The sequence below is a fragment of the Vidua macroura genome, chromosome 9, assembly GCF_024509145.1.
Source record: "Vidua macroura isolate BioBank_ID:100142 chromosome 9, ASM2450914v1, whole genome shotgun sequence".
Taxonomy (NCBI): Eukaryota; Metazoa; Chordata; class Aves; order Passeriformes; family Viduidae; genus Vidua; species Vidua macroura.
In genome coordinates, this window is record NC_071579.1 from 10,191,966 (window position 1) to 10,218,457 (window position 26,492).

Genomic DNA, 26,492 nt, shown 5'->3' on the forward strand with positions numbered 1-26,492 from the left:
GCAGCACTGCTGCTTCCACATTCTCTTCCAGCTGGTACCATTCCATCCTCCTGGGCACAAGGACAAGCATCATGCACTGGAGGTTATGATTCACACTTAATGTCATTAAAAATACACTGATAAGCATGTTGGATATGTTCAATATTGAATCTAAATTCAATAAAACTCTCTCAGGCTTCCATAGCACAGACACAGGGAATTTTGGTTGAATCTGCTCTACAGTGATTAGCTAATGTATTCATTAACTGGAAGGGTTAGTAATATGAACGCAGCAAATGATACTTAATTACAATAATTAATGCCTGGTGATTCATGAATAATGCAGTCCATAGCTATTTACATATTCATACTTATGAGGCTATTAATGGATAATTATCATTTGACTAAAAGACATGGACATCAGGAATGTAACAACCAGACTGTTTTCCCCCAGTCTCACTGTGGCTTTACCTGCATGCCTTGCTCTTGTACACCTCTACCTTGTACACAGAAATATCAACAGTATTATTTTGGTTTCAGGGCCTATAGAGCGAGTGATCTAATGGCAGTTACAGCCCATGCAGGTTAAGTTGCCACTCTGCACCAGTTCTAAGCCAGTACTCCCATCAGTTTCTGTCTTGAGATTGCAAAACTCTGAAAGTACTTTGTTTTCTTTGCCATCAGTACTGATTTGTTCTTGTCTGAATTTATGCTCTTTCCTACTGCAGATGGTTAGGACACTCTCATACTTTAGAAATTTTTAATTTGTGAGATTGGGTAGAAATATTGGAAAAAAATAGGAAAATTGGAAAATTAGGGTAGCTATATTGGAAGCACCTTCAAACTGAAAAATTCTGCCCTAGCTATCTGGTTTTTCTGCTCCTATACACATATTTCAGCCTCCATATAAGTAGATACTTTGCTAGACCTCCCAAGAGAAGACCTTGAGAGCAATAGAGGAACAAAAATTTTAAGAAATTAAATTAAATTCTTACTAAAATATATTTTAAGGCAATAAGATAATTTTTAGTCTTACCCTAAGATTGAATTGCCAATGTTGACAACACTAAGACAGTGATTTTCAGCTGCCAGCCTCAGGAGTGTGGTAAATGAACAAATAAATCTGGGTAAGTCAACTGAACCTGAAAAGTGTCTCCAGCCTGAGTTTCAGCCAGGCCACTCACTGCTGCTTGTCCACAGCATGAGCTGAGGAGCTGTGGGTGCCCAGGTCACTGAAAAGCTCAGGGCAGCTGTCACAGCCTGCAGGGAGGGAGCAGAGGCTCTCCCCACGTGGGGTCAGCTCACGGTGCAGCCCAGGGCTGAGCTCCTGGGGAGCAGCAGGCTGCTGTCTTAATGAGGAGCACGTTTGTACCTGCTGTGACTTTGTCTTCTCCAGAGCTCCTGCAGCCTCTTGGAAAAGACTGGTATGGACAGTGTAACATCTTCAAAATGACACCATTCTCTGAAGGGCCCTGTCCTACTTCCAGTGCAGGTGAGGTGCCTCTCAGGATACAACCTCAGGAAATCAGAGGGGTTTAAAACCACTCACCAGCATGTTCTAACATCATACTGAACCCAGCAGTGCTTGAGGACCAGTGGAGAGAGGACTGAATCCCTGCTCAAAGCTGATGCTCTCTGCTTGCAGCACCCACAGTGCCATGACATTCCTGCTGGCACTCCTGCCCAAGCAGGGAACAAGTCCTGGGTCAGCAGAGCTATCAATGAGCAGAAGCCAACTCTCACCTGTCAGCTTTCCTGAGGCTCCCAAGACCTGTGGGTGGGAAATAAACACTCTAGGCTTTGTAACTTACATCCTGCAAGGCTGCTGCTGGAAGCATAAAGGGCATTTCCTGGTACTTCTGATTTACTCTCTGTAGTACCTTACTAGGTTTGAGAAAACCCTCATCAGGGCAACTGTTTGTACAGCACAGATAAACTTTTACAGTCTGATGGTAGTCTATTGAAATAAGATTATTTCAATGGCTGAAATAAATTTTTACTTTTATTAGCCTGGCAGAATCAGCATAACTGAGCTGGGAAAAAGCTGGAATTTATTTGTTTTCACATCATTTGTGCGGCTGCAGATCACCCACCATGGCAGAATCGTTACCATTGATGGTAGGAGCCAGAGAGGGCTCAGCTTTATTCCAGTGCCAGGTCAAATGTGGGGTAAGAAGAAACATCTTTAGATTTACAAAATGAGCAGCTCTGCTCTGGAAGTCTTTGGAAATGTCACAATGCCATTTTTGCAGTTGCTTTTCAGAGCAGAACAACGCCTTAATACCCTTTGCTATTTTGTATTAGTCTGCATTCAGAACACAGGATTTGACTGAAACTTCTAAAAGGATATTGGATGAAACATATTTAATGTGTGTCACAACATAAGGTACAAAAACATTAGGATGCAAAGACAATAAGGTTATCTAATGTGTCCTAGCTGGGAAAGACAAGAAAGCTCTTCACGAGGCCAGGATTACTGCACGCATCAGTGAGAAGCAGTTGAATATTTAATGTGCATGGTAAATACAAGCAGAAAAGGGAGCCCAGATGACATATGACAGCATAACACTCTGCAGTACAGGAATCAGCTCCAGCACGGTGTTCACATAACACTTCAGTATTCAGACTAACACATTTTGTCTGTACACCATCCTTTCTGTTGCAATGGCATTGTCTTCCCTATTCTCACCTTCTGATGTTTTCCCTGTGGACCCACATCCACATCACATGGGTATTTATTTCAGTCATTGCTCACTTTATAACACATTCATACAGTCTGTGCCTGCATTGTTCAGATACTAAATTTTATGTCTTTTTTTTTCTTCTAAGTTTCATGAGACCTAATGTTCTTTTCTATTTTTCAGTTCTCGATATGAAACTCCATTCCTAATAACATCTGAAAAAAATTACACACTTTACTAGGCTTATGGAATATTACTGCACTGAAAAGGAATAAAAATAATTCCTGTTCTGAGAATCTGAAAAAAATTTTGGTTTCAAATGATCAAGAACATTTATCTATTTTGATACAGAGAACCGTTTAAATGAGAGGCAGAGCTTGTTACACAAATATCTGAATATTCTACCAATCTAAACGTGCAGCAAACACAGCAGTCCTAAAATTTATTCAAATCATATTTGGTAGAACAAATTACGTGGTTTTCAAAAAAAAAAAAGAGCACTGAAGTAAAAAATGTGATACTGCTGTAATTCAAAGGACAAGGAAATCAGAAGCTTTACAAATCTTTGTAGTTATTTAGAGTGAACAGATTTTGCACCAGTGGAGACAGCTTTGATTGTTGGTGGTCCCTGTGAAATGGTAGGGGTAGGGATTCTGGGGATTCTCAAACACATTAATACTTTGGGGTCTAATTTATCCATTACAGAAATAAATGGAAATACTTCTCTTTCTGTCTGGGGAAGCACTGGTAACATCACAAGCTGTCCTCTTCTTATCTCCAAAGGGACAGGACCCTCTGTTCCCTCTTCTCCAAGCAGTGATCATTTGTGGGTGAATTAAAGGTGCAGTTGCTTCCCTGATCAGCCTGTAACAAGACCTTTTCTCCCCTGTTGACTTTATATCAGTGATGGAGGAACAGGATGCATGGAGTGAGCACAGCCTGGCTGACACCTGGGAGATGATAATCTTGGAACACCACCAACAAAAAAACACAACAAAAAAACCACAACCAACCAAAAAAAAAAAAACACCCCAACAACATAAAACAAAAGTACGCACACACAAAAAACTGAACACCCAAAAAAACCCCAAACCCAAGCCAAAATAAACTCCAAAGAAAAGCCCAAACCTGCTCCCAATTAAAATCAATGACAAACTAGAGACTAAGCTCTGGGAGGGCCTTGGCAACACCACCTCTTCTGCAAGGCTAATTTCACTTTTTATTCACCAATGCTAATGCATGTGTCTGGTTTTATCTAGGCTCACTCTAAGTCCTCAGTGAAATGTCAGAATAAGCACAGATTTCATACAGGGATTTCACTGTTGCCTTTTTTTAGCCCAAATGCTACCATTTTGTGAACTAACCAGAATGCTGCTAACCACTATTGCTAACCACTTCACTCACCAGTGAAGGACACTGCTGTGTCTCTTGGAAAATGGCACTTGGTCCTTTCTTATTTTATTGTTTCATTTAATCAAACACAAACCTCGTTCTGGCAGAAAGAAAATGCTTGGTTTCTGTACATATGAAAACGTAACACATCCTTCAAGGTAGACCTAATGCCAGTAGTAAAGGTAGAGCCTTCTGTCACTTTCTACAGGTTTGGAAGTCATTATCCCACCCAACCTGTCCTTTCAGTAGGTGATACTGTCAGTGGAACCCCAGTGGTAGCTGTGGATCTGTCTGGGGAATGATGAGTCCCAAAAACCCCTCAGTGCTGCCATTTCTGGAAACCATGAAAAAGGGTGGTTCTGAAGGAGGTCCTGGAGGCACAAAATGATACTGAGGGAAATGCAATTCCACAAATAAGGAAAATCATAAGTAAAATGGATTTGTAAAAGTCAAACAGATGGGGACAGCAGTGAACACCTGGGCTGCATCTGAACACAGGATAAATGACCTCGTTATTTCAAGTGAATGCTTGGGACACCTCTGTCAGGTGCCCAAGTGTTATTATCTTGTCCTTCACTAGGAACTGGACAGAAAGAGAGAGAGAGCGAGCACAGTCTACCCCGGGATGCTTTAAACACTTTAAATCTACTAAAGCATTATTGGCAGAACCTGCTGCTAAGCAATAATCTCCAAACCAGTGAAGTTCTCTAGATGGAGTAGGCAGGAAAGCTAAATTTCCATTCAGTATCAGCTACCCACTCTGCCTTGGAGGAGCACTCAGGCTGCTCAGACTGCAGCTGGCCTGGACCCAGAGACCTGAAACAACTTTTTTCACTTCCAGAAAATTTTGATTCTAGTTTCTGATCATTTCTTTCCATCCTCTCCAAAAAGTACTGATGAAGGAGGAAGCAGAAGTATTCTTCCAGGAGAAAACACTAATGCATGAAACTTGTGCCACAATATATATAACTTGCCTGATTTTCTGATTACTTTGCTAATGCATATGAGTTTGGGAATATTTTAAGGAAGGATGCAAGTATCAATCAGAAGAGTTACTCAGAGCTATACAAAAAAAAGCATTTTGGAAATCACTGATCACATTTTTAGTTGAATTAAATGGCCTATTAATGGTATGAAAAATATAGATAGCCAGCAAGCAAAGTGTCAGGTCTGTGAGACTCCAGAGTGGAACTTTGACAGAGGATGAACAATCTTGAACACTGCAACAAGACCACAGGCAGGTACTTTAACAAAATGGGTCATCACTGGCTTGAGGCAGGTACCACTAGTGAGGCTGATGGAGCCAGATCCTTCCAATATCTGAAAATATATAAAATCAAAACAGGCTTGAATCTGTAATAGTCCCATGGGGCAGGGAGTTGATCCTCAGGAGCAGAGGAGTGAGGACTGCACACTCAATATTTGCCTGAGAGGAGTCCTGCCTGGCCATCCTGGGAAAGAGCATCTGTCCTGGTGCTCAGCCAATAAATAACAACAGGCCAGGTGATGTGGAAATGTGAGTTTAGTCCAAGTGCAGACTGTAAACCCATAGTAGGCACATATGAGGGATTTATTACCAGTGTAAATGCAATATTGCAGTTTAAACAACAGAGAATGCCATACTTCACTGCAAAAAAATATGTCATACAGTGAAAATGTCTGATGGCAACAGCTCCATGAAAGATCACCTGTCAGGCCCAAATTCTCTTGCTCAGGGCTTCCAGCAGCTGTGCAAACACCCAGCAAGGCAGAGCCTGGAGGGCACACCCTGAGCCAGACCTCACCAGTGCCACTGTCAGGGGCAGTGCTCAAGCTGGCCAGGGCTGTGCTGCCCTGGTGTGACCGACAGGCAGAGTTTGGGCAGAGGGGAGAGATTAAATTCAATCACCATTTCCACCATGGGTTGTCTAACTGGTCATGGGCTAACTGTGTTTCTATTTCATGCCTCAGTTCCCCTCTCTGACCAAAGGCTGCTTTAAAGGCAGGCATTCTCCAAACTGAAAACTACTGAATAAGAAACAAGGCACCAAGGATGGTGCTGAGGAGGAGGAACCACTGAGGCTGCTCGCTCGACAGCAGACACTCTCACACCTGAGACAGGTGGAATTAAAGAGGGGTTGTACCAGAAATGCCTTACAGCTGCAGACAGAGGTGACCTGACACCATGCACTGTAGAAAATGCTACTTCCAGCCTGTATTGAGGAGATCTGAGTTAATCATCCGAGTTAAACAGAAACAGGGTGAGTTGGCCTCAGAGTCAGTACACCTGGCCTTGGAGGACCAGAGGTAAATTCAGTGAGCTGAATCAGCAGGTTTCTGTCCTATTTCCAAGAAGTAGGATCTTCAAGAAAATCTGAAAGTCTTTCTTTCTTAAAAGAAAGACATTGATAGGGTTGCCATTCCTTCCCAGCATATCAGGGTAAAACTCTCTAATCTGCAGTACAATGTATTTTCTGTTAGTTATCTTTAGGTGGCAGTAAGGTAAAAGCGTGGAGTAGAAAGTTAAAACAAATTTCTACTGCATTTTCAGAGACCTTTCTCTCATGTGCTGTGCTGGCTATAACACAGAAAGAGACTTTCTAAAACATTTGCATCTTCAGCAGATACCCAAAAAGCAATTATCAGAGTTGGCTTCATCCAGTTCACATTCAGATGCAAACCTGTTGAATGCCAACGATACTCATACAATGATATTAATACATTGATGCAATGAGAGATCCCATACTAGGTATGGAATCCAAGAATCCCTGAGGACAGTGGTGAGATTCAGAGGTAGACACACACTCACACAATTCTATCAACAAGACGAAAGCACACTTAAAAAAAAAAAGATAAAAACTAACTCTGCTAACAAATGAAAGACCTAAGTCAAGTCTGGATAATTATTAATATAGCAGTTTTTAGATTTTTTTTTCATTTACACTTTACCTACTTGCACCTCTTCCAAAGTCTCTCCTGAAGCTAAACCATAATGATTTTTGTTATCTCAAATCAGTTGTCTACTAGAAAAAAAAAAAAACAGCCAGTGGGATAAAAACACACTGAAAGTTTTTATCAAGGAATATAATTAGCAAAGTAACATGACAGTGTCACGTAGCATGCTAAGGCAAATATTATGTAGCCAATAAAGGTCTATCTTATACTATTAATATTTACAGTTGGAAGCAGGAGATGGCTGCAATCGAAGTGCTGCTCCCGGCAAAGGCTCGCTGCTGACTCGATACCTTGCTGTCTGACAGTGTGAAACAGTCACAGCACTCCTTACTTCATCACCACTTGACAGCATCCTATTAATGCTAGGTAGCAACACATGGCTGGTTTGCAGGAGCTCAGCACCAAGAATGGAGAAGAATTCCATGGAACAGTTTTGAGATCGTTGCCTTCACTTATTAGCAGAGAAGCAGGAATGGAAAGTGTCTGGCAGTTACAAAATTGGGCAGGAATTGCAGCAGCCTGTGCTATGCCATACACAGCTGACCCAGCTGTTTGTTGTGCATCACTGGACAGAGCAGTTTCTCCTTCCCACAGAAGGTGGGGAGAGGCAGGGCTCTCAATTTCAGCAAGAGAACCAGGACCTGGGGGAAGAGGACCAGAGCCTGCTACCCATGGTCACAGGCAGGGACCAGAGCCCACGGGAGGAGGCTGCACCCTTTGTGATGCTGGGCTTTGATGGGTCCTTGGAGCTGTTCTCAAAGACCTGATTACAGAAATAAAAGAACACCTACCACTAATATCACTGATTAAGAAAGAGATCTTTAATCTCCATTGTCATGTGCTGAAAAGTGGAGTTTTGAGCAACTCCACATTGTGCACAAGTCAGGTTGTGCAAATCCATCACAGTTAATTGAGACTGATAATTCCTAATACAGGCAAATCATGTCTGGTGAAAACAATGTGCAAGGAAACACGTTAGTGAGGAGAAACAACAAGCAGATATTCACTCAGACGGTACTTCCACATTGCAAATACCTCAGCAAAACCTCTCTTGCTTTTTTTTCCCCCCCCTGTACAGAAGAGATTGGAATCTAGAAGGACAGATAAAACATACATGGAAAAAATCAGAAAAGCAGAGGTTTGCAGTAGGAATGGTTTAGTTGCTTCCTTGACTTAGCTGATAGCCTACGTTACCCTTCCCTACCCCTTTCTCTTCTCCAAATGCTGTCGTTACCATCAGCCCCATCTTGAGTGTCACAACATCATCCTGCACATGCTGGTCTGACCAACACCTGGGCAATCAATGAAGAAAACAGTTTTGAAATCTATTCTTCTTTCTTATCATTTTAACTATTTCACTCTGTCTACTGAACCTCTCTCCATCTCTTTTCCTTAGAAACTGTCCTGCCCTCATCTTCAGCACTCTAGCATCTTTTCTTATTCTTCTCCAGTTTGGGGGTTTAACCTCCTGACCCCTTCACACCCACTTCACTCTCCCATGACAGCAGACTTCCTCAAAAGGCCTCTGTGTTCTTCCAAATCCCTCTCCATGTGCCACTTCTACTGTGGCAGCTACAGGGATGCAGTAAACGCAACCTGGCCACATGCAGGGAAAAACAGAAAGCCAGCGTTTTCAGTGATAACCTTGAGTTTAAATATCTCCCATTTCTTCCTGCAAGATGCTTGCCTGATGAGCCTTTTATCCACCACCAAGATGTACTCACACAGAATCTGCTGTCTCAAAGCTGCAAAGCAGTTATCCCCTGTGAAGAAACACCACCTGATACACTGTGCTGGCAGCCACGCACAAAAATAATTCTGTATGATGCCCCAAAGCATTTCCCAAACTGGAAAAGGATGTTGCACCCCAGAGACTGACACCTTTACTAAAACATTTGTCTAGTCTGCTATATAGCAGCTATGGGACAAACTCCTTCTCAGCATGGCTTGCCTGGATTTGCACCAGCTATAGATTTTTCCCTCTTATCCTTTCAGATTGCAGCAGATGGTGAAGTTCCTACACCAGAGGCTGTCGATAGAATTTTAAAAGGCATCTCATAACAACACTTTGGAGCTGCACATTTAATCTGTGCTGCACCACTCGGATGATCTTAAAAAGAGCTGGAACATTTACAAAATTAGCACTGGCAGTTGCTGCAGAAGCGCTATCAAGGAGCCTTCTGAAAGCCCACAGCTTAATGAGAGCTGCCCTCCCAAACTGCCACCCAAATCACTTCTCTCTGTGCAACCAACACTCTGCTGCCTAAAAGGCATTCAACAGTCTGTGAGATACTGATCCAGCAAAGCATCTGATGCAGATTTTAAGGGGCTGCTTGTGTACTTCTGGCTCTTTTGGGTGCATGGCTGAGCTCATACACAGTCCTGGCCAAAACCAGGACTATTGTTCCTTCTGCCTAAGACAGATCATCCCAGAGGTACTAAACTCCTCTGTTTTCATGTCTGGACTGCTTGCATTAAACAGTTAATACAAACCAGAAATCAACACTACAAGTAGTTAAAGAAATTATAGTTACTGTAAGTAGTGTGTTCTTTAAAGGTTAATTCCTAAAAGTGAGCCTTCCTAGCAGGAAAAGCTTCTTGGCCAAAAGGCTAGTACTGCCCATAGAAGGCCACCTACACCATGTATTGCTGCATGTACCAGCACTGAGGAGGGGGCAAATTGCTCTGCTTTAAACACAGCACTGTTTAAAGCAATCTGGGAATGGTCCTGCAGTGTGGGGAGGAAGAGGTCTGGGTAAGCTGGTCTGACTGGGAGATCAGGACTAATGTGAACAACACCCTTGTTTCACTGAAGTCTGCTTTACAATTTAGTTGCAACGCTTCAGAGAGCTCCATCTCCAACCTCCAATTTCTTGCTCCGCTATAATTAGAACAAACCTCCTCATTAACTTCTGCAGTGTCACAACAGTGCAACTTCACGTGCCAGGAGGGAGGCTGTCAGAATTTCTTAATGAGGTGCTTTCTCTGCAAGCCCAGCTAAATCCTAGACTTCAATCATCTCCATCTTCATTTTCTCACAGACTGCCACAGACATAATTCTTCCTTCATAGTAAAGATTGCATTTTTCTGATCTATAACTGGTCAAGCCAGATGACCAATTTATCATTATAGCAACTAACATGAATTCTCTCTATGCTTTTTCCTTGATTTCAAGAACTGTCAGAAAACTGAAAGCTGACATTTTTCAGGAAGGAATCAATTAAAACTGTCAGGTGTCAACTAAGACAAACTATTCAAACTACATTATAGAAAAAACATACTATAAGGAGGTTGTAGTGAACATAATTTCTTCAGAGCCATTTCAAGAAAATATTCAGACAACAACACCCACAAGAAAACAAAAAGAGAAATCTAAAAGATTACTTAAAATCTTTCTTCTTCAAGATGAACTGCCTAAATACTGTAGATACACATCAGAATTAGTCACCTAAGTTTTTTCTCCAGCAGTGTCCACAGGGGCAGGTGCAGGACTCAGAGTCTCATTCAGGCCCTCCAGGCAGTGGGATTGTATTTCCCTACAGCTATCAGGAAAATAACTCAGGGGCTGATGGCAGAAACAGCAACAGCAATGCTGGAAATTCAAGATGATCTACAGCCCTTGATGTAATTCAGAGATCTTTTCAGAGGGAGGTGAGGGACAACAGGATAGCCTCCTCCCAGTGAACATGGGGCCAGCAGGAGAAGTTCCTAAGATGCAGAGAAAAAAGCAGTGATGCTACCTTGGGGTGTTGCCCTGCATAAAGAAGGCACCAGAGCCAGTTTGTGGCACCTACAGCCCCCCTGAACTGGAGCTCTGGACTGGCTGACTGCAAGGGGAAGCAGCCACACCTTCAGGCCACTGAGAACTTCTTCAGGTGTTCATGGCTCCACAGCTGAATCTGGTCCTACAAACTGTCCTTTTTCTTACTCATAAAGGAAGCAAAACTAGAGAAAAGCCCTGCAGCAGTCTTCCTAGGTCTGTTTTAAACTCTTGCCTTCTGCTTCTCAATTTGAGAGAATTCAAACACTTTCCTTACCAGATAATCCTGAAACTTTGTTAGGCATCAGGTCTACAGTACAGCAAATACTGCACCCTTCAGGAATCACTTCAGGGGAGAAGAGGAATGTCTATACAATGCAGCTGCTACTTTTGAAGCCCACAAGATGAACTGAAGAGTTCTGAGGTGTGCAGAAGGAAAAGGAGTTGGTGGTCTCACTGATGACAAACAGTGGAAAATCAGCTGAAGTGCACTAAGTGCTGCTTCCTTTGTTGCCTCAGGTACCAAAGCAGCAAGGAGTAAACTATTCAAGGACCTGAAAAAGAACTGTGTATAGATACACTCAAAGATCAGTGCCCACATGGAAACAGCGTGGAAACCAGGACAAACCATTAAAGGATAAAATAGTTAAAGAAAATAGGTGATGTTTATAGCATATTAAAAATAGTTTGCCTGTTCCAGTGGCCTGTGCAGTGTTTGGCTTGACATGAATCTGTGCTCCTTAAATGAGTCCCAAACAGATGATGATGATGATGATGATGATGATGATGATGATGATGATGATGATGATGATGATTACTACTACTTGAACTTAACAGCCCAACAGCTCTTGGAACATGGTGGCTGGTGTTTAGCACAAACAGAGCAGCTACATTTTGCAGGTGATGTGAGAGAGAGCAATAGGCCAGTTTGCTAAGGTGAAAAAAGAAAATCACAGAAAAAGGGACTTCCTGTGCCTTCGTTTAATGTACTTTTATTAGAACAAAGTCAATCTATAGATTTATGGCCACTTTATTGCTGTTGAAAATAAACTGTAGCCTCACAGGCTAGGGTTATCACTGCATCTCATGATAACAGATTTGTGTGTGCCTGACTGGATTTCTCCTTGAACTACACAAATCCTTATTTGAATTCAGCCTGTAAGAGAAAAAAGTTCCAATAAGATGGCTGTAAATCCTCTATGAAATGAACTCAGCATATCTGTGGGCCTTTTAATCAAGTAAATGGCTTTTCTCTGGCTGCTCACTATTATCCCTATATGCCCCCAAACCTTTCTGCCTTGGATTAGGACTACTCAAGCCAGTTGTTACCAGAGCAAATGGCTGTGATTTGGAGGCAGTAAATCTGGGCAGCACGGATCAGATGTTCTTACCGGGAATGAGCTGATAACCTTGTGAGTGGTGTCAGGACTCGGGATCTGAGACTTCCCCAGGAAAAGCTCCAGTGCACACGAGCAGCTGCAGAAATCCCAAAAAGCCCCACACGTGGCAGGGAAGGGAAGCCTCTGGGGTTTGTCAATCCCTGTGTTTTAAAGCCTGCCTTGATGTCTCTGTCTGGAGACGCATCCAGAACCGGGCAATGCTGAAATGAAGGTGGGTTCATCCCTCGTGCCCAGGCACAGAGGCAGGCAGCTCCTGCCTCCAGAGCAGGTCACACCTCCCACAGCCCACAGACACCTCCAGAGAACACCTCCTGGGCAGCAGCACCCCAAGGAGGCACTCGCTGCCTCTTTCACACCTGCTGCCATTTCTCTGCCAGCACCACGGCTGCATCCTCCTTCTCTCTCCTGCTCTGGCTCAGCCCTGGTGTCCAGGGCCACACCACTCATCCCTGTGTGGCCACAAGGCAGGGGTAGCTCAGCTCAGCCATGCTGATGTGACACACACAGGAGGAGGAGGCCCTGTGCACTTGGCTGGGCTCCCCTGTGCTGTTCCACTTGCCTTTGGTACAGGTGGAAAGGTTCATTACAGCAAATCCCAAATGTTCCCTCTCATAAAACAACCATTGGGAGACAGCTTGCTTAAAGGTAAGCAAACATACACTGGGTTGATAAATGCCTCTAAACTCCAACTTCTGAACTGGGCACTTCTTACTCAAAAAGTGGATCAAGGAACCAAAGCAGGACAATAAATCTATTTCCACAACCAAATGAAAAGCAAAATCCAGAGCTATAATGAAATGTCACTCTATTCAATGATTTATTTTATGCAATCTAAATTTTTAAAAAAATTAAATTTAATAATTAAAATAACCCGAGAAAAAGTAATCAATTTTGATGTGAAAATCCAAAAGACTTTAGAAAAAGATTTTAGAAAAAGACAAAGATTTTTTTACCTGCATTTTCTCCTGTCTTTGCAGATGAAAACTAAATTCAACCATGTTTTTTCTTTCCTTTTTTAAATTTTTTGCCAAAATAAACTTATTTTGCTCCAGCTGACATCCAAAGGTATATAAATAGAACATCCCAAAAAAAATTAGTGAGAAACAGATAGGCTTTCCAATGGTAGCAAACCTCATTTTGTTGGTATCATCTTGCTATCTATTACCATCCAAGGATGCAGCTTTTACTGGCAGCTCCTCTATATTAGGGGTTCTTAAAACTGTTCTGTCACCAGCTACCTTCTAAACAGGCTCATAAGATAATTCAGGTTGGAAGAGCCCTCAGGAGGCCCTTCAGTCCAGCCTCAAACTGTAATGAGACTCTCTAAGGTATTGCCCAGCCAGTTAATTAACCCTCCTTCGTTTACCTTGCATATATTTATTTATTCATAAGCAGTGCTGAAGTTACATTCAGAAATAGCTGTGATCACCATGTGTTATTTATTGGCAAGAATTATTTCTGACAGACAATCACAATGTATGGGGGCAGGGGTGCCACATAGGCTTGCCTAATAACAAAGGTTTTCAGCAAAAAAATTCAAGAACTTGTTTCTCTTCACAAGCTTCCAGGTGTCCTGTGGTGGTTTTTTTTGTGCCAAGACAAAATGATGTTTGTCTTGCTCTGTCCATTCCTTTCCAGAGCTTTCCTCTTCTGCTTTTGAAGCTCTAGGCCAAAGAACACCCCTTGCTGGGTACTCTGTAACAGCCTTGTGACAAACACACCAAAAAACTGTGTGTTGCCATCTCCCAGCACTCAGCCCAGCAGCCAGGTCTTCACCAGTTAACGTGGGCAAGGGAATGGTGATGTGAAGCTGAAAAGTGATATTGGAGGGTGGTGGTCCAGTCCCTTAGGATGCCCTAGCCCCTCAGCCAGGGGATCTGAGACACGGATGGAGCACTGAGATGAGCAGTTACACGTGTGAGCAGCCCTGGGGCACTGTGAAACATCCCAGAGGTTCTCAGCTCAGACCCATCCATGGTGGAAGCACCAGCAAGGGCGTGCCAGAAAAGCCTGAAGCACTGACATGGGACATTTAATTTCAAACTGCATTTTTAGTGACCACTCCCTTCTATTATGCAAAGAATACAGTATGGTCAGTGACAGAAAACCTCTTTTCCACTCTTTCAGCAGCACTAATGTTACTAAAAATGCTGCTCAATCCTTTTATTTTTGGAATCACTAGTTACAATTATTTCAGTCTATCATCATCATCACCGAACATGCAGTGAACAGACTCTGAGATGACAGGGGACAGAGCTTTTCAGATATTTTTTTCCAGATCAGCCAGCTGATTTTCCAAATTAATTTAACAATTTAGCCATTAATTACTAGGGAAGCAGTTGATTTTGATGGGACCAGACTGCAGAGCCTTCTGGCAACTCTTGTTACCAGTTCAGTGCAACTGCCAAGGGGGTACCTCATATTGGGAACTTTGGCAGGGAGCTGTGGGGTGTTAAACCAGGGGACAGCACTGGAACAATCAGGGGGTTTTGATCAATAGAATTCACCTTAAAAGATGAAGTAAAGGCCTTTTCTTCACATTTAGAAATTAGAAGTAATATGGCCATAGAAATAAATTTAACTTATGTATCTGATCATGGTAAACCCCCAGCTCTCCAGATATTAATCAGTGGGGTAACTTCTTTTACATATTGGCTCAGGATGGGTAAGGTTTCTCTAATAAGTAACTATTGCAAAATTTTAAAAAATCCCTGTTATGATGATTTTAATTTGAGAATGACATTTAGATGTGTGACTCCATTTTAGCAAGTTACAAGCTTTTTCTTCACCCCAATTCTCTGCAAAAATTCTTCTTTAAGAAATCAAATTAATTTGAAGGTTATCATAAATGAAAAGATACAGAGAGACATGCTTGCAACAGGAATGGAAAGAATATGGACTGGAAAACTGGAGACTGACTTCAGAAATTTCACATATCAGAGGTGAGGCCATACCATCCATTTGCCTATGGTAGTGAATTTCTCTTGCAAATGGCCTGTTTAACCCCAGGATCAGAGTTAACCTGGACTATCTTAGTCCTTATTTTCCCAGAGCAGGCAATGAAAATAAAAGAGAGCTTCTGAGAACAAAAATACCATTAAAAATTTGCTGCCTCTCTGAGACAAGAGGAACAAGGGTCATATAGTCCAACAGAGTACAGAGCAAAACTAGGATCTCAAATATGACTGTAACACCATGCAAAGATGAAATAACCTTCCCAATCCAATCCAATTTAATAGACCAACATGCTTCATGCCACTTTGTTTTAGACTAGTAGTCATTTGGTCTGATACCTGTATGATACTATCTCTATTGGGAAAAATGTATTTAAAATCACAGGGACCATATATTTAGCCATCAAGGACACAGGAAAATATCCTAGTCGATCATTTATCCCCTAGAGAGAACCCCTGAGCCAAACTTGCTTTTACTGTAATAGTAATAGCAGGACCTTTTACATCAGTGTGGAATTGGAGAGAGGAAGAAAGAGGCAGGATTGTTTTAATGTTTTCCCTCTGGCATTGCTGCTCTCTGGCAGAGGCACGAGTGCAGGGGATGCACACCCAGAGCATCCATTTCCAGTGCATCCATTGCTGAGTGCAAAATCATCCTCGTGCTCTGGACTGGGATTGCCCTTCCTTGGAAATGACGAGGAAGCAGGTCACTAAAACATCCTGCAACATGGAGCATCTAACTGGGAAACAGGCTCTGACCTGCTGTTTTCTGTTTCTAAATATTGGGGGATTTGAAAGTTCAGCCTCAAGCGTGCATTCATCTCGGGCAGTTCAGCTGTCACTTGTAATACAAATCAAAAGATGATGGATGGCAGAATCTGCCCAGAAGTTCAATTCCTGCTAGGGTCATTCTGTCCACAGTGACCACTTTTCCACACTAACCACATCACTTCATTGCTCTCCTCACCATAAGCATTTTTTACACATGAAAGTGCATACATAGATGTGTACAAAACGTTCATCTACCAACTATAAAATTTCTCTGGTCTGAAGCTTTCCATCTGACAGATTCGTTTATGTGCACTCTGCCTTCTGACATTATTACATTTCCCACTGCCACATGAAAACTGTAAAAAAACAAAAAAATCAGAGCATCCTTACATTCATCCTCTACTGTACTGCTTCTGTTGCTGTAGATGAACCTATGAAGTCTGTATGTGGAAGAGCTGCATGAATATTTTAAAACTTACTTGTGAAAATACACTGATTATGCACTATTGTGCAGCCTCTATATGCTTATTTCATGCAAACATGCTGGTAGAAAAGTTTACTGGAGGAATGTCTGTAGAAATACTACATTTCACAATATTTAATGTAAGCAAAATTTCTATATATGTAAGTATATATATATATATTCATATAAGTTTCACTCCTCCAGCAAGAAATGTAACTCAATATGTGTTCAAATTAGCTCATAGGAATAATAGGAATAGTGAAATTTTAGGAAATATGAAGGAAATGCAGGAATGTAGGAAATATAATAATATAGGAAATTTCGAGGAATAATGAATTTTTATTGAAGTGGTTAAAAAATTGCTGAATTATACAGCAGCCCACAGACAAATTAACTTGCAGGTTATTTTCAAGGTAAGGAAGCTGTCAGAAGAAACGGGTCCTTACAGGAAATTCATCTGCCTTGAGCACTAAACATCCAATCACATTCTGAGGAGTCCAAAGGACGAAATGGAGGGGTTAATGTAGTTCCCTGCAATAAATGGTGCTTCAGCAGTAACTCAGCCCTGTTCATACAGTGGTTTCTGTTTTCCTTCTGGGGTAGCCCAGGTGTGTCTCAGCCTTCTCTCGGTGGCAATCACATTGCAACGATTTCCCTCCTTGCAGCTGGCAGCTGACTTGGTCTCGAGCGTGTTCACGGCCATCGGCGCGGTGACGCTGGCCCTGCTGGTGCTGCTGTCCTTGGCCATGGCGCTCTCCGCCGTCACCGCCAACAAACGCGCCACACAGGGCACCTACAGCCCCAGCCGCCAGGAGAAGGAGGGCTCCCGGGTGGAGATGTGGAACATGCTGCAGCCACCACCCATGGAAAGACTGATCTAGAAGAAAGCAAAGCCACTCCTCCATCCTCGGACGTGGCTGAAAGGGGACACTGTACATATGTTAGATATATTCATTTCCGTTCTGATAAACATTACAATGATTTGTTTTTCACTGCTTTCCTTTTAAGTTCAGTAGTGAACCAATGACATTTATCATTGCTTTGGACCAGCCCATCCAAGGACAATCTTTTTTTTTTTGCACTGGAAACTCCAGCCTTGATAATCAGCAGTAGGCATTACAGACAGTAATGGCTCCTGGAATAAATGTAACTGCCTGTCCTGAACACCGCAGGGATAACAGCTCCTCCTCTGCTCTCTCCTTCGGCTGCCTAGCAATCACTGCTGCAGAAGATGATGCAGACAAATCAACTAAGCCTGTACAATAAAGACATTGTAATTCTCTTATCAAAGGGTTTAGTACTAGAGCTGTGTCTCAGTGTATATTCTTTCATCTGTTAATCAGGGATCAAAAGGAAGCTGTGTGAAAACTCTCCAAAATAAATGCTTCAAACTTGTTTTTCTTCCTTCTGGTTCTTTCATTTTACTTGCTGCCCCTCCAGCTTCATTAAAATGAAGGTGAAATGAATTTCAGTTTCCACAAAAGCACATATTTCTCTTAGTATAAAAGACTGGCTTAAAATACACAGTGGGCACAACCTGACCTGTTAGGAGACATGAAATCTAAATAGCCTAAACAAATTGTGTGCATCCACACTACTGCCTTTTCCCTATTACCATATTACCCGATGGTCCCTTTTAGAAAATTATTGCTTCTCCCATTGCAAACATACATTGGCTGCCAAAAAGCATGCTCAGAAATGTTTCCTAAAGCTCATGGAGAATACCAGGGAAGAGGCAGAAGTGGCCTACAGGTAGAACATTGACTTGAAAATAACTAGGACAAACTTGGTCCTTCTCCTGGAGCTAAGAGTTCTCATAAGATCATGGGCAAATAAATTTTTATGCCTCAATTTTCCTCTTTTAAAACAGGAATAATCCTATTTAACTACCTCATAAACCTCAGCAATTTGTTTCTTTTTTTTGTGGAAAAAGAAACAAATGCATGAAATGTAACAGAGAAGCTTGGAAGAAATCTTGTAATGAAACAATTACATAGATGCAATAAAAATCACATCAACACATAATGCAATGAAGCAAACATTTGATACAAAGAAATCTTATCATGAAATAGACATTTGAAAATGTAAGTTAACAGTTGGACTGAGTGATGTTAAAGGTATTTTCCAACCCTAACAAATCTATGATTCTATGTGCCAAAAATGCTCCCAGGTCAAAGGGTTTTTTGGAATGTAGAGGCAAAAATTAACTTTAACTCATGCAGTCAATTTTCAGATGTATTCAAGTAATTAAATCACAAGCATTTCTCCCACATAATCTGAACCCATAATAAGCAGGCAACAGAGTGGAAAGTCCATGAAAGCATTTCTTTCTGCACTTCAGCTCGCATGTGCCCACAGTGGTGAAACATCCCAGACAAACACATCAAAACCCCCAGATGATTATTCCAGGAGTTGCATAATAGAGTATACACACTCAGTATCCTAGAGTTTAACTTATCTTTTCAATTAATGATCAATTCATAATTCAGTTTGGATGACCCCTTAAGGGATTGCTGAAGATCAATGCCACTCACATTTATTTTTGTATGAGATGATTAGCAGTAACTGTGATAGAAAGCACATTGAGGACTTTTTGCAGTCCTCATCAATATCTTTCAAAACAAGGCACTACAGAAAATGTGAGTGGATAGTTGGATTCAAGCTGAGTTAGAAAAGCAGAATGTAGTCACAGCAAAAATGCATGACAGATTTTATTCCAGCCAAATTTACAGCTTTACTACTGAAGCTTATTATTTTGAATGCAATTGCTGTTGTACAGCTGCAGTCTAAATTCAGAGAGTTCAAAAGACAACTTAGGAAGGAGTGGAAAAAGAAGTTACTAAAATTACAATAAGAGAGAGCAGAAATTCTTTTCTCTAGATCTTTTCAAATCATGGCTTTATGTAATTGCAGATGCCGTAGCCTTTAATTGAATCTTGCTTTAGCCCAGCTTTTGCCCCATGAGACACTGCTGAGGCATAATGAAGCACACTGTAAAGTTTGTTAGGTGTGATCGTTGCTAGAAAGAAACATAAACATTGGGGGGAAAAAAGGAAGCAACTGAGACAGCAAAGAACAACAGCACGTGAAGATGAGAGACCACAAGTGAAGCAGAAGTTATTTGTGTGGATTCTTACCCGTGGGTTTTGCCTCACTCACAAAAAAGCTGCGAGAGACCCAAAGACAAACCATGCCAAGAAAGTGGCCAAGTGGGCAAAGACATGGGAGGCTGTGATGACAAGGGGCAAGCAGTAAGTGAGTGAGGAAGAGAAGGCTGGGAAAAGCAAGCTCTGAACACCAGGGCAAATCTGGAAGAATGAATTAGGCCCAAGCAGCAGAAGCAGCACTGGACTAACAAAGTGGATGCAAAGAAGATGCTTCCACACACAGGCTTTATGCTCTTGTTTTTCTGGTCAATGAGCTCATCTGAGATAATTGATAGAGATCTCAGGGAATAGCAGAGATGGAGAAAGAAAAAGAGAAAATAGGTCATATCAGAAATAGCAGTAGAATGGTTATAATAAAGATCTAACTTTGAACTCCACCCTTATTTGAGCAGGAGGTTGAACTAGATGACATCAGCAGGTCCCTTCCAGGCTTAATTATCACCTTATCCAAAGAAAAAGGACAAAAGGGAGAAAGCAGCTGAAGATGGAGACAGTTTGCAAGGAGAACTGACTTGAAGGAAAGCATAAGGAAAGACAGAACAAGAATAAGGAAGTAGCTGAAGAGTAAATCTGCTCTTCTCTGTGGTTTGACTTTCTGGATGAATTTTGGGAGACAGTTGAAAAACAATCTGTAGAGATGTAATAAAATATTCCAGAAAGTGTTGCCACAGAGAGAATCTTTAGGGCTGAGCAAGATACCCAGGAGCGTGTACAGAGGAAGGAAGAGGCAGAGAAGATGAAAGCCTGAAGACTTTTCATACAGACCAAAGAGAGTTCAGGAGGAATATGCTCCTAGAGAATTAAAAAGACACCCATAAAAGCACAACAAAGAGAAAAATCTCACAGTGAAATACGAATGTAGTTTGTAGAAAGTAAGTCAAGGAGACAGAAGGCAGGGGAAAAACCTTTAAACTAAGATTAGAGTAAGTTGTGATTGCTGCCAGCCTCAGTGGAGAGGAAGTGATAAAAGTAAGATGGTGGAAATTCACAGAAAAATGAGAGAAGAAAAGAAAATGAAAGTAAATGGCACTTGAGGGAGGTGGAGGCAAAAGCTGGATCACAGCAAGGGTGAAGCTGGACCTTCACAGCAGTGAGGCCAAAGGAAAGAGAGGGAGGGTGACAGTGAGTCAGGAATGAGAATCACCTATTGAAACAGGTCTGAGTAGGGTAACTCACAGAGAGCATGTTCTACTTCAAATAGGGATTAAAATGTGAAATATTCAAAACTCTATGATCTTATAAGCAACAAACAAAAAAAAAGGCCCAGAAGGCAACAAATGTCATTTCCTGAAAATCTGAATTAACGAAGCAACATCCAAAGGCAGCAGGAAGGTAGATGCTGCAGCTGGAAATGCTCAATGGCAGCCTGGAGAAGCACAAAAAGTCCCAAAGTTGTCGCTTCATGAACATGCTACAGCGACTATAATATGCATGGTTAGGAAAACTGACCCTTCTGGGCCATGTCTCAACCAGGGAACAGCAGCTAAAACAAAAGAGAATACATTTTAAAGAGTGTCTAATAACATCCCTGATGAAATTTAACCCCCAGATTAAGACAGAGATAGCAGATGCCAAGGTATTTTCTGCTTCTCAGCCTAGGGGTTTAATAGAATGTATAGAAGCACAGACATTCAGGGAGGAGCAATAACATCTAGGAGTTGTGGAGAGCATGTGTGCTGCTGTAAGGAAAAAATACTGAAATTGGCTTCTGGTTCCCAAAAGAAGCACTGGTAGCCTCTACTACTATGGTGGGACCTCCACATAAATGACTTAAAATATTTCAAAGTTCCATTTGTTTAATCTCTCACTATTTGACTCAAAAGCTTGAAGTATAATATATTATTCATGACCACCTATCCATTAAAGAAAAAAAAAATGCTCAATATACTCCCAAACCTTACATATTCAACCTTCTCTTCATGTCTAATAGCCTTCTACAAAGAAAGAGAGGGTGCTAGATTAGAACACACGGTCTGCCCTGCACCAAATCCCTCCAAAGATACTCAGAGGCAGGGGAAGGATGAAGCAACTTATCCCCCTTTTCATGGTCCATTCGCTTTTCCTTGGAAAAAGGTGTCATCCAACCTGTGAAACAGTGATCATTACCTTGCATTATGTGCCTTCTCTGCTTTATGTAAAATTTACTGTTCCTTCTCTGGATGTACATAATATGTTCATAGTTTAGATACTGGATTCATATTCCTGTTTTGCTCTGTACAGGATCAAAATGACCAATAAATAAGGATTATATCAAAGCCTGTGTTATTTTTGCTTTATGGGATTCTTTCATCATGCAATTACAAAGGAAATGATCCCCAGATCAGAACGATATTTACAGTTTAAGAAGTCAAGCTTGCCATTAGAAATCAAATGAAGAAACATTTTCCATACTTGGGAATGAGATGAACAGTGGGAGCTGCCAGCCTCAGCACTGCAATCTGTACCATCCTCTGCTGCAGCCACACCAACCCGCTGCCCTGGACCATCAAAAGGACGTGTTTGTGCCAGGTCCCAAGGTGGCACAAATCAATACAGCCCCACAGATGCTAATTTCTACATGCTGGTTTTCAAATTACTGCTGTCTTCCCAGCACTGTGCATGAGCACAGGCAGAAAAGTGGCAGAGCTGTAAGGATTTTCTTCACTTAATATAAGACCCATTTTCTGCTCTCTTCAAAAGCCTTTCTGCTACTTTCCAATAAAGATCAATGATCTCAGAAGCCAAGAGTCCTATTGCCTCTAAAGCAACAGCACCTTGACAGGGTGTCCTGGGAGCGGTTCAGCTCCTCTGCAGCCTGGCTGCAGAACAGGACACCTCCAGGGAAGACACAATTCCTTCCCTCTGAGCAGTGCCCAGCCCTGCCCCAATGGCCTGGGAGCAGCTGCCTTCCCAAACAGCAGAAACTGAGAAGGCAGCACCTAAAGAAACCACTCCCAACAGTGAAAAGATGCCTTTGAGGCCATGGGCCATCTCTGCCTCTCACTTCTGGTCCCTTCCATACTCTACACACTCTCTTTCCCAGCTGAGGCCTGCCATTCCCACACCCCCATCCTCTGACCCTCTTGGAAGAGGCATCTGTGCTTACCCCAACCCTCTAAAGGCCTGTCATGAAGGCAAATAGGTTGCTAAAAAAATCTCTTGGCAACAACAGCTCCTTTTGCAGAAATGATACACCCAGGAGAGAAGGTGAATGTGAACTTTTGTGAGGATTTTGGTTTTTTTCCTCAGTATGTGGGCATGTAACCAACCAAACTCAAGCAGCAGCATGCTGTGCTGCAGCCAGAGCAGCCATTGGGCACTCAGGGCAGGGCACTTTGAGCACTGCCAAATAACCAAAGGGCACTTTGGTGAATCCAAATCCATTGAGGTATTACTCTTATCTCCTCCTTTGATAAGTGTGTGTCAGCCACTATTTCCATGTCACAGATTCCCCACGAGGAGCTCTGTGCCAGGGGCTGTGTTAAGCATCATTAGGTGTTTTCTTAAAAATAACTGTCCAGTCCTTTTGTTTTTCAGACATCTAAATAAAAGTTTGTGTATTCTTCAAAAGCACAAGTTAAAGCAGGAGAATCCAAGTGTGCCAAGGAGGTTTCTGGGTAAGAGTATTTCACTGCCTAGATCAATAGCATCTCTTAAGCCTCAACATGAGGAACAGCTTCAAAACCATGAAACTCACATTTGCCAATATTTTAGTAACTGAATGTGGCTAAGACCTTGCTCTCCAAAGATGATAATGATCTGACCTTGTGGTGTTTAAATAGAAAACACTGTGTTCTCTGGAAGAGGAGCACCATCATCACCACCACAGATTAGTTTCACTATGCCTTGAGGAAGCACAAACATTCTTACTCATTTCAACAAAATGGAATTATCCTTCTGTTGAGTACAACTGAGTGATCTGAAACTTTCAGAGTACGTTTCACAGACTTAGAGCTATACATCAGGCTACTTTCCAGCTGCAGCTGCCCATTCTCAGGTGAGGAATCCTCTTCCTTCCAGCACTTCCAAAACACAACTTCTGGTCCTGCAGGACATGAGGAAGCATCTGGCCCATCCAGCTTTTTGGCCAGTGACTAGCTAAGCCACAATTTTTTGTCATTGTCTACCTCTGGCTAGTGATTATTGTTCCCACAGATGCTAATTAATAATAAACTTCATCTAATTTACAGTATTAAATAAATAGTTGACACACTTTTTAAAATGTCCATAGTAAATACAGTCCAACAGCAGAAATCTTGTCTCCAGATAAGAGACAGCAAAGTCTTTTTCGCAGCCCCAAATGTCTGTACTATGTTTTATTTAACATAAGCCCCAAGTCTCACTGCAGGACAAACCTTACATGTGTAATGTCACATAACATCAGGAATCACGGATCAGAGGATTTTGGCCAAGTTCCTTTTCCTGTGCTATTCAATCACCTCTCAGCTAAAGAAAACTGACACTTCTGAAAACAATTCAAAAAAAGAGCATCAGATTAGGCATTGTAACTCAATAAAGTTGAGCAGCGAATAGCTGACACCACTAGAATTTTGCCTATTGCAAGATGTCACAGTTGAATGAATGGATGGGGCTTTCATGCCCCACTGAAGCATGCACAGCCTTCAAACTACTGGCATGTGTCAAGATGCTGCAAAACCTAACATTTATAAAAGATACATCTGGTGTGCATTTATTGGGAGCAGAGTGAGGTCTTGTTTAAATTGCACACATGAATTTGATGTGGAGAGCGGGCGGTATCCCAAGCCTCACAGTAAAACATGTTTTTAACCTAAACTCCTCCATCTATAATGCGAGCCATGAGGTGTGAAGACCTCTTGCACAGTGAAAAGCCAGAGCATAAATTATGAATCAAGGCACAGGTGAAGTACTGAAGGCCAGGCAGAGGTCTCAGTTCAGTCATGATTTTTCTGAGTTTACATTCTTTCAAATTATATTTATTGGAATAAAATATATATTAGGAGATTTTATATTGCAACCAGTTTGAGTGACTTTGCTGTTTTTTGATTTTGTTTCACAAACACTGCTTTTAATTTCTGATTTTATCAGGCCATGATTTTTCTCTCCCCAGAGACATTTGACAAAGCAATTCCTTCCCCAGCAATCCATCTAACATTGTCAAGCACCACGGAGACGGGCATGTCCAAATCATGGCTTTAAATCATCCATTTTGATCAGAGAAAAGCCACACAGGCCTTCATCTGGTTCCATGCTCCTCATGGCACCGTTTGAAGCATGCCATTCTCCTCAGCTCAATATTGTGTGTGACCTTTCAGGTTCCACCTGTAGCTCCAGCAAAAGCGCAATTTCCACTGGCACGCACTGTAATAACCAGTGCTGACACAAATGTGTGTTTCCAATTTAAACCCACTCAGCTTCACTTGGCACCTGCACTAACCCTTCTTGGCAGCAGAGATTCGGCAGGAGCAGCAGCAGGGGAGGAGTGGGAGGGAAGGGCTGTGCAGAGCCACCCTAAGGCAACGTGACCACGCTGGCTGTGGCCCTTGTCACCTGTGCCAGCAGCCCCTGCGTGTTTGCAGTGCCCAGGCAGTCAGGGCATGGGAGAGCCTCGGGTTACAGAGCTGCTTTCTGCCCCACAAAATAAATAACTGAGCATCTCCCAAGCAGCTGGCACACAGGTAACAGGAGTTCTGGTGTTACCCTCAGGTAACTGCACAATTGCTAGGCAGATTAGGGAAGTGTAAGTCTTCAGGGGAGATGTGAGGAGGGTTTCCACATATTTTTGCTCGAAGGACAGAACAGTTTAAACAAATAAATGCAGCCTTAACTGCTTCTGATCCCTCCTCAGCAAGCAGGGAGAGGATGCCCATATAAGAAGCTGTGGGCATCCAGTGAGACAGGGCACCCTGCCTCTACCACAGCCGCTTTAGGACCAGCCAGGAGCTCAGGCTTGTTTTGGAGGAAAAAGCATCAGCCTCTCCTTCCTGGCTGCCTGCAGCACCACCCTGGGAACAGTGCTTCACACATTGGCTACAATGACCTAGAAACACTCACAAAAGGAGCAACCTTGACCTAGAGCCCAGTGACAAAGCAGGAAAAAAAGCAAACCAGAAGAGCAATAGGTGCACCGCTCATGTCACTCCGTTTCTGGCAGTGCATCCTCACATGTCAGTGACTGCAGCTCTTCCAGAGATTTAAATATTCCTGTGGGCACAAGTGAGGGTCATTTAAAGCAAACCAGCAGTTGGAGACTTTCCTTCTGGAATGTATAAAACCTCAATGCCCAGTTGAACAAGCCCAATGTCAAGCATTTTCTTCCTGTGGGATCCGTAGCAGGATCACAGACAACCAGGATAAACCTGACCCCAGGCAGAAGGAAGCTCCAGCAGATTTTTGCATGAGAAATGAGCCCAACAGAGAAGATGCAGATCTGCCTTTTGGGGGTGGCCCAATGCTAGCACAAATGACTAAACCAGTCCCAGAGAAGATCATTCTGGTTCAGAACTATGGGTAACAGTGACCATTGGCCAGAAAAATATGTGGCTGCACTCAGGACTTGCACAGACTGGATTAGTTTGTATTTGTCACTCAGTCCTGGGATGTATTTTTCTTGTGTAGCCTGCATGAGATGTAGAAATTGCTTGTCAAATTTTCTGGCACTGGGGAGAAAAGAAGGGGAAAAAATCAATTACACAAATACTGGTCAGTTGACATTTAAAATGAGACAATGATGAGCATAAAAAAAATTACAAAAAAAATCCTGGGCCAGCAACGCAAAGGACCAAAGACAAATCACAAAATAGGATGCAACTAATTAGGCTGAAATGCCAACAATGTTCAGTATATCGTTCAAAGTATCTGTGGTGTCAGACTGCTACCATGACCCCCAGTACAAATATGCCAAGGGGAAATGTAGAAAAGGACTGAACCAGATAAGTTAAATACAAATATTTTAAAATGACATTTTAATTTCTACCTCACCATTTTAACATTTTCGAAATCGTTAAATAAGCATGTCGCCTAGTCTCAGAGC

General features: G+C 42.2%; 1 protein-coding gene across 1 annotated transcript in view; it reads left to right on the forward strand.

Annotated features, from left to right (window-relative positions):
- Positions 1–17,729, forward strand: part of CRB1 (crumbs cell polarity complex component 1) — a 109,601-nt gene extending 91,872 nt beyond the window's left edge. The window contains exon 13 of the mRNA XM_053985142.1: positions 17,000–17,729. Within this exon, the coding sequence (XP_053841117.1) occupies positions 17,000–17,215 (216 nt within the window). The 3' untranslated portion in view covers positions 17,216–17,729. The remainder of the gene's footprint in view (positions 1–16,999) is intronic.
- The last annotated feature ends 8,763 nt before the right edge of the window (positions 17,730–26,492 follow it).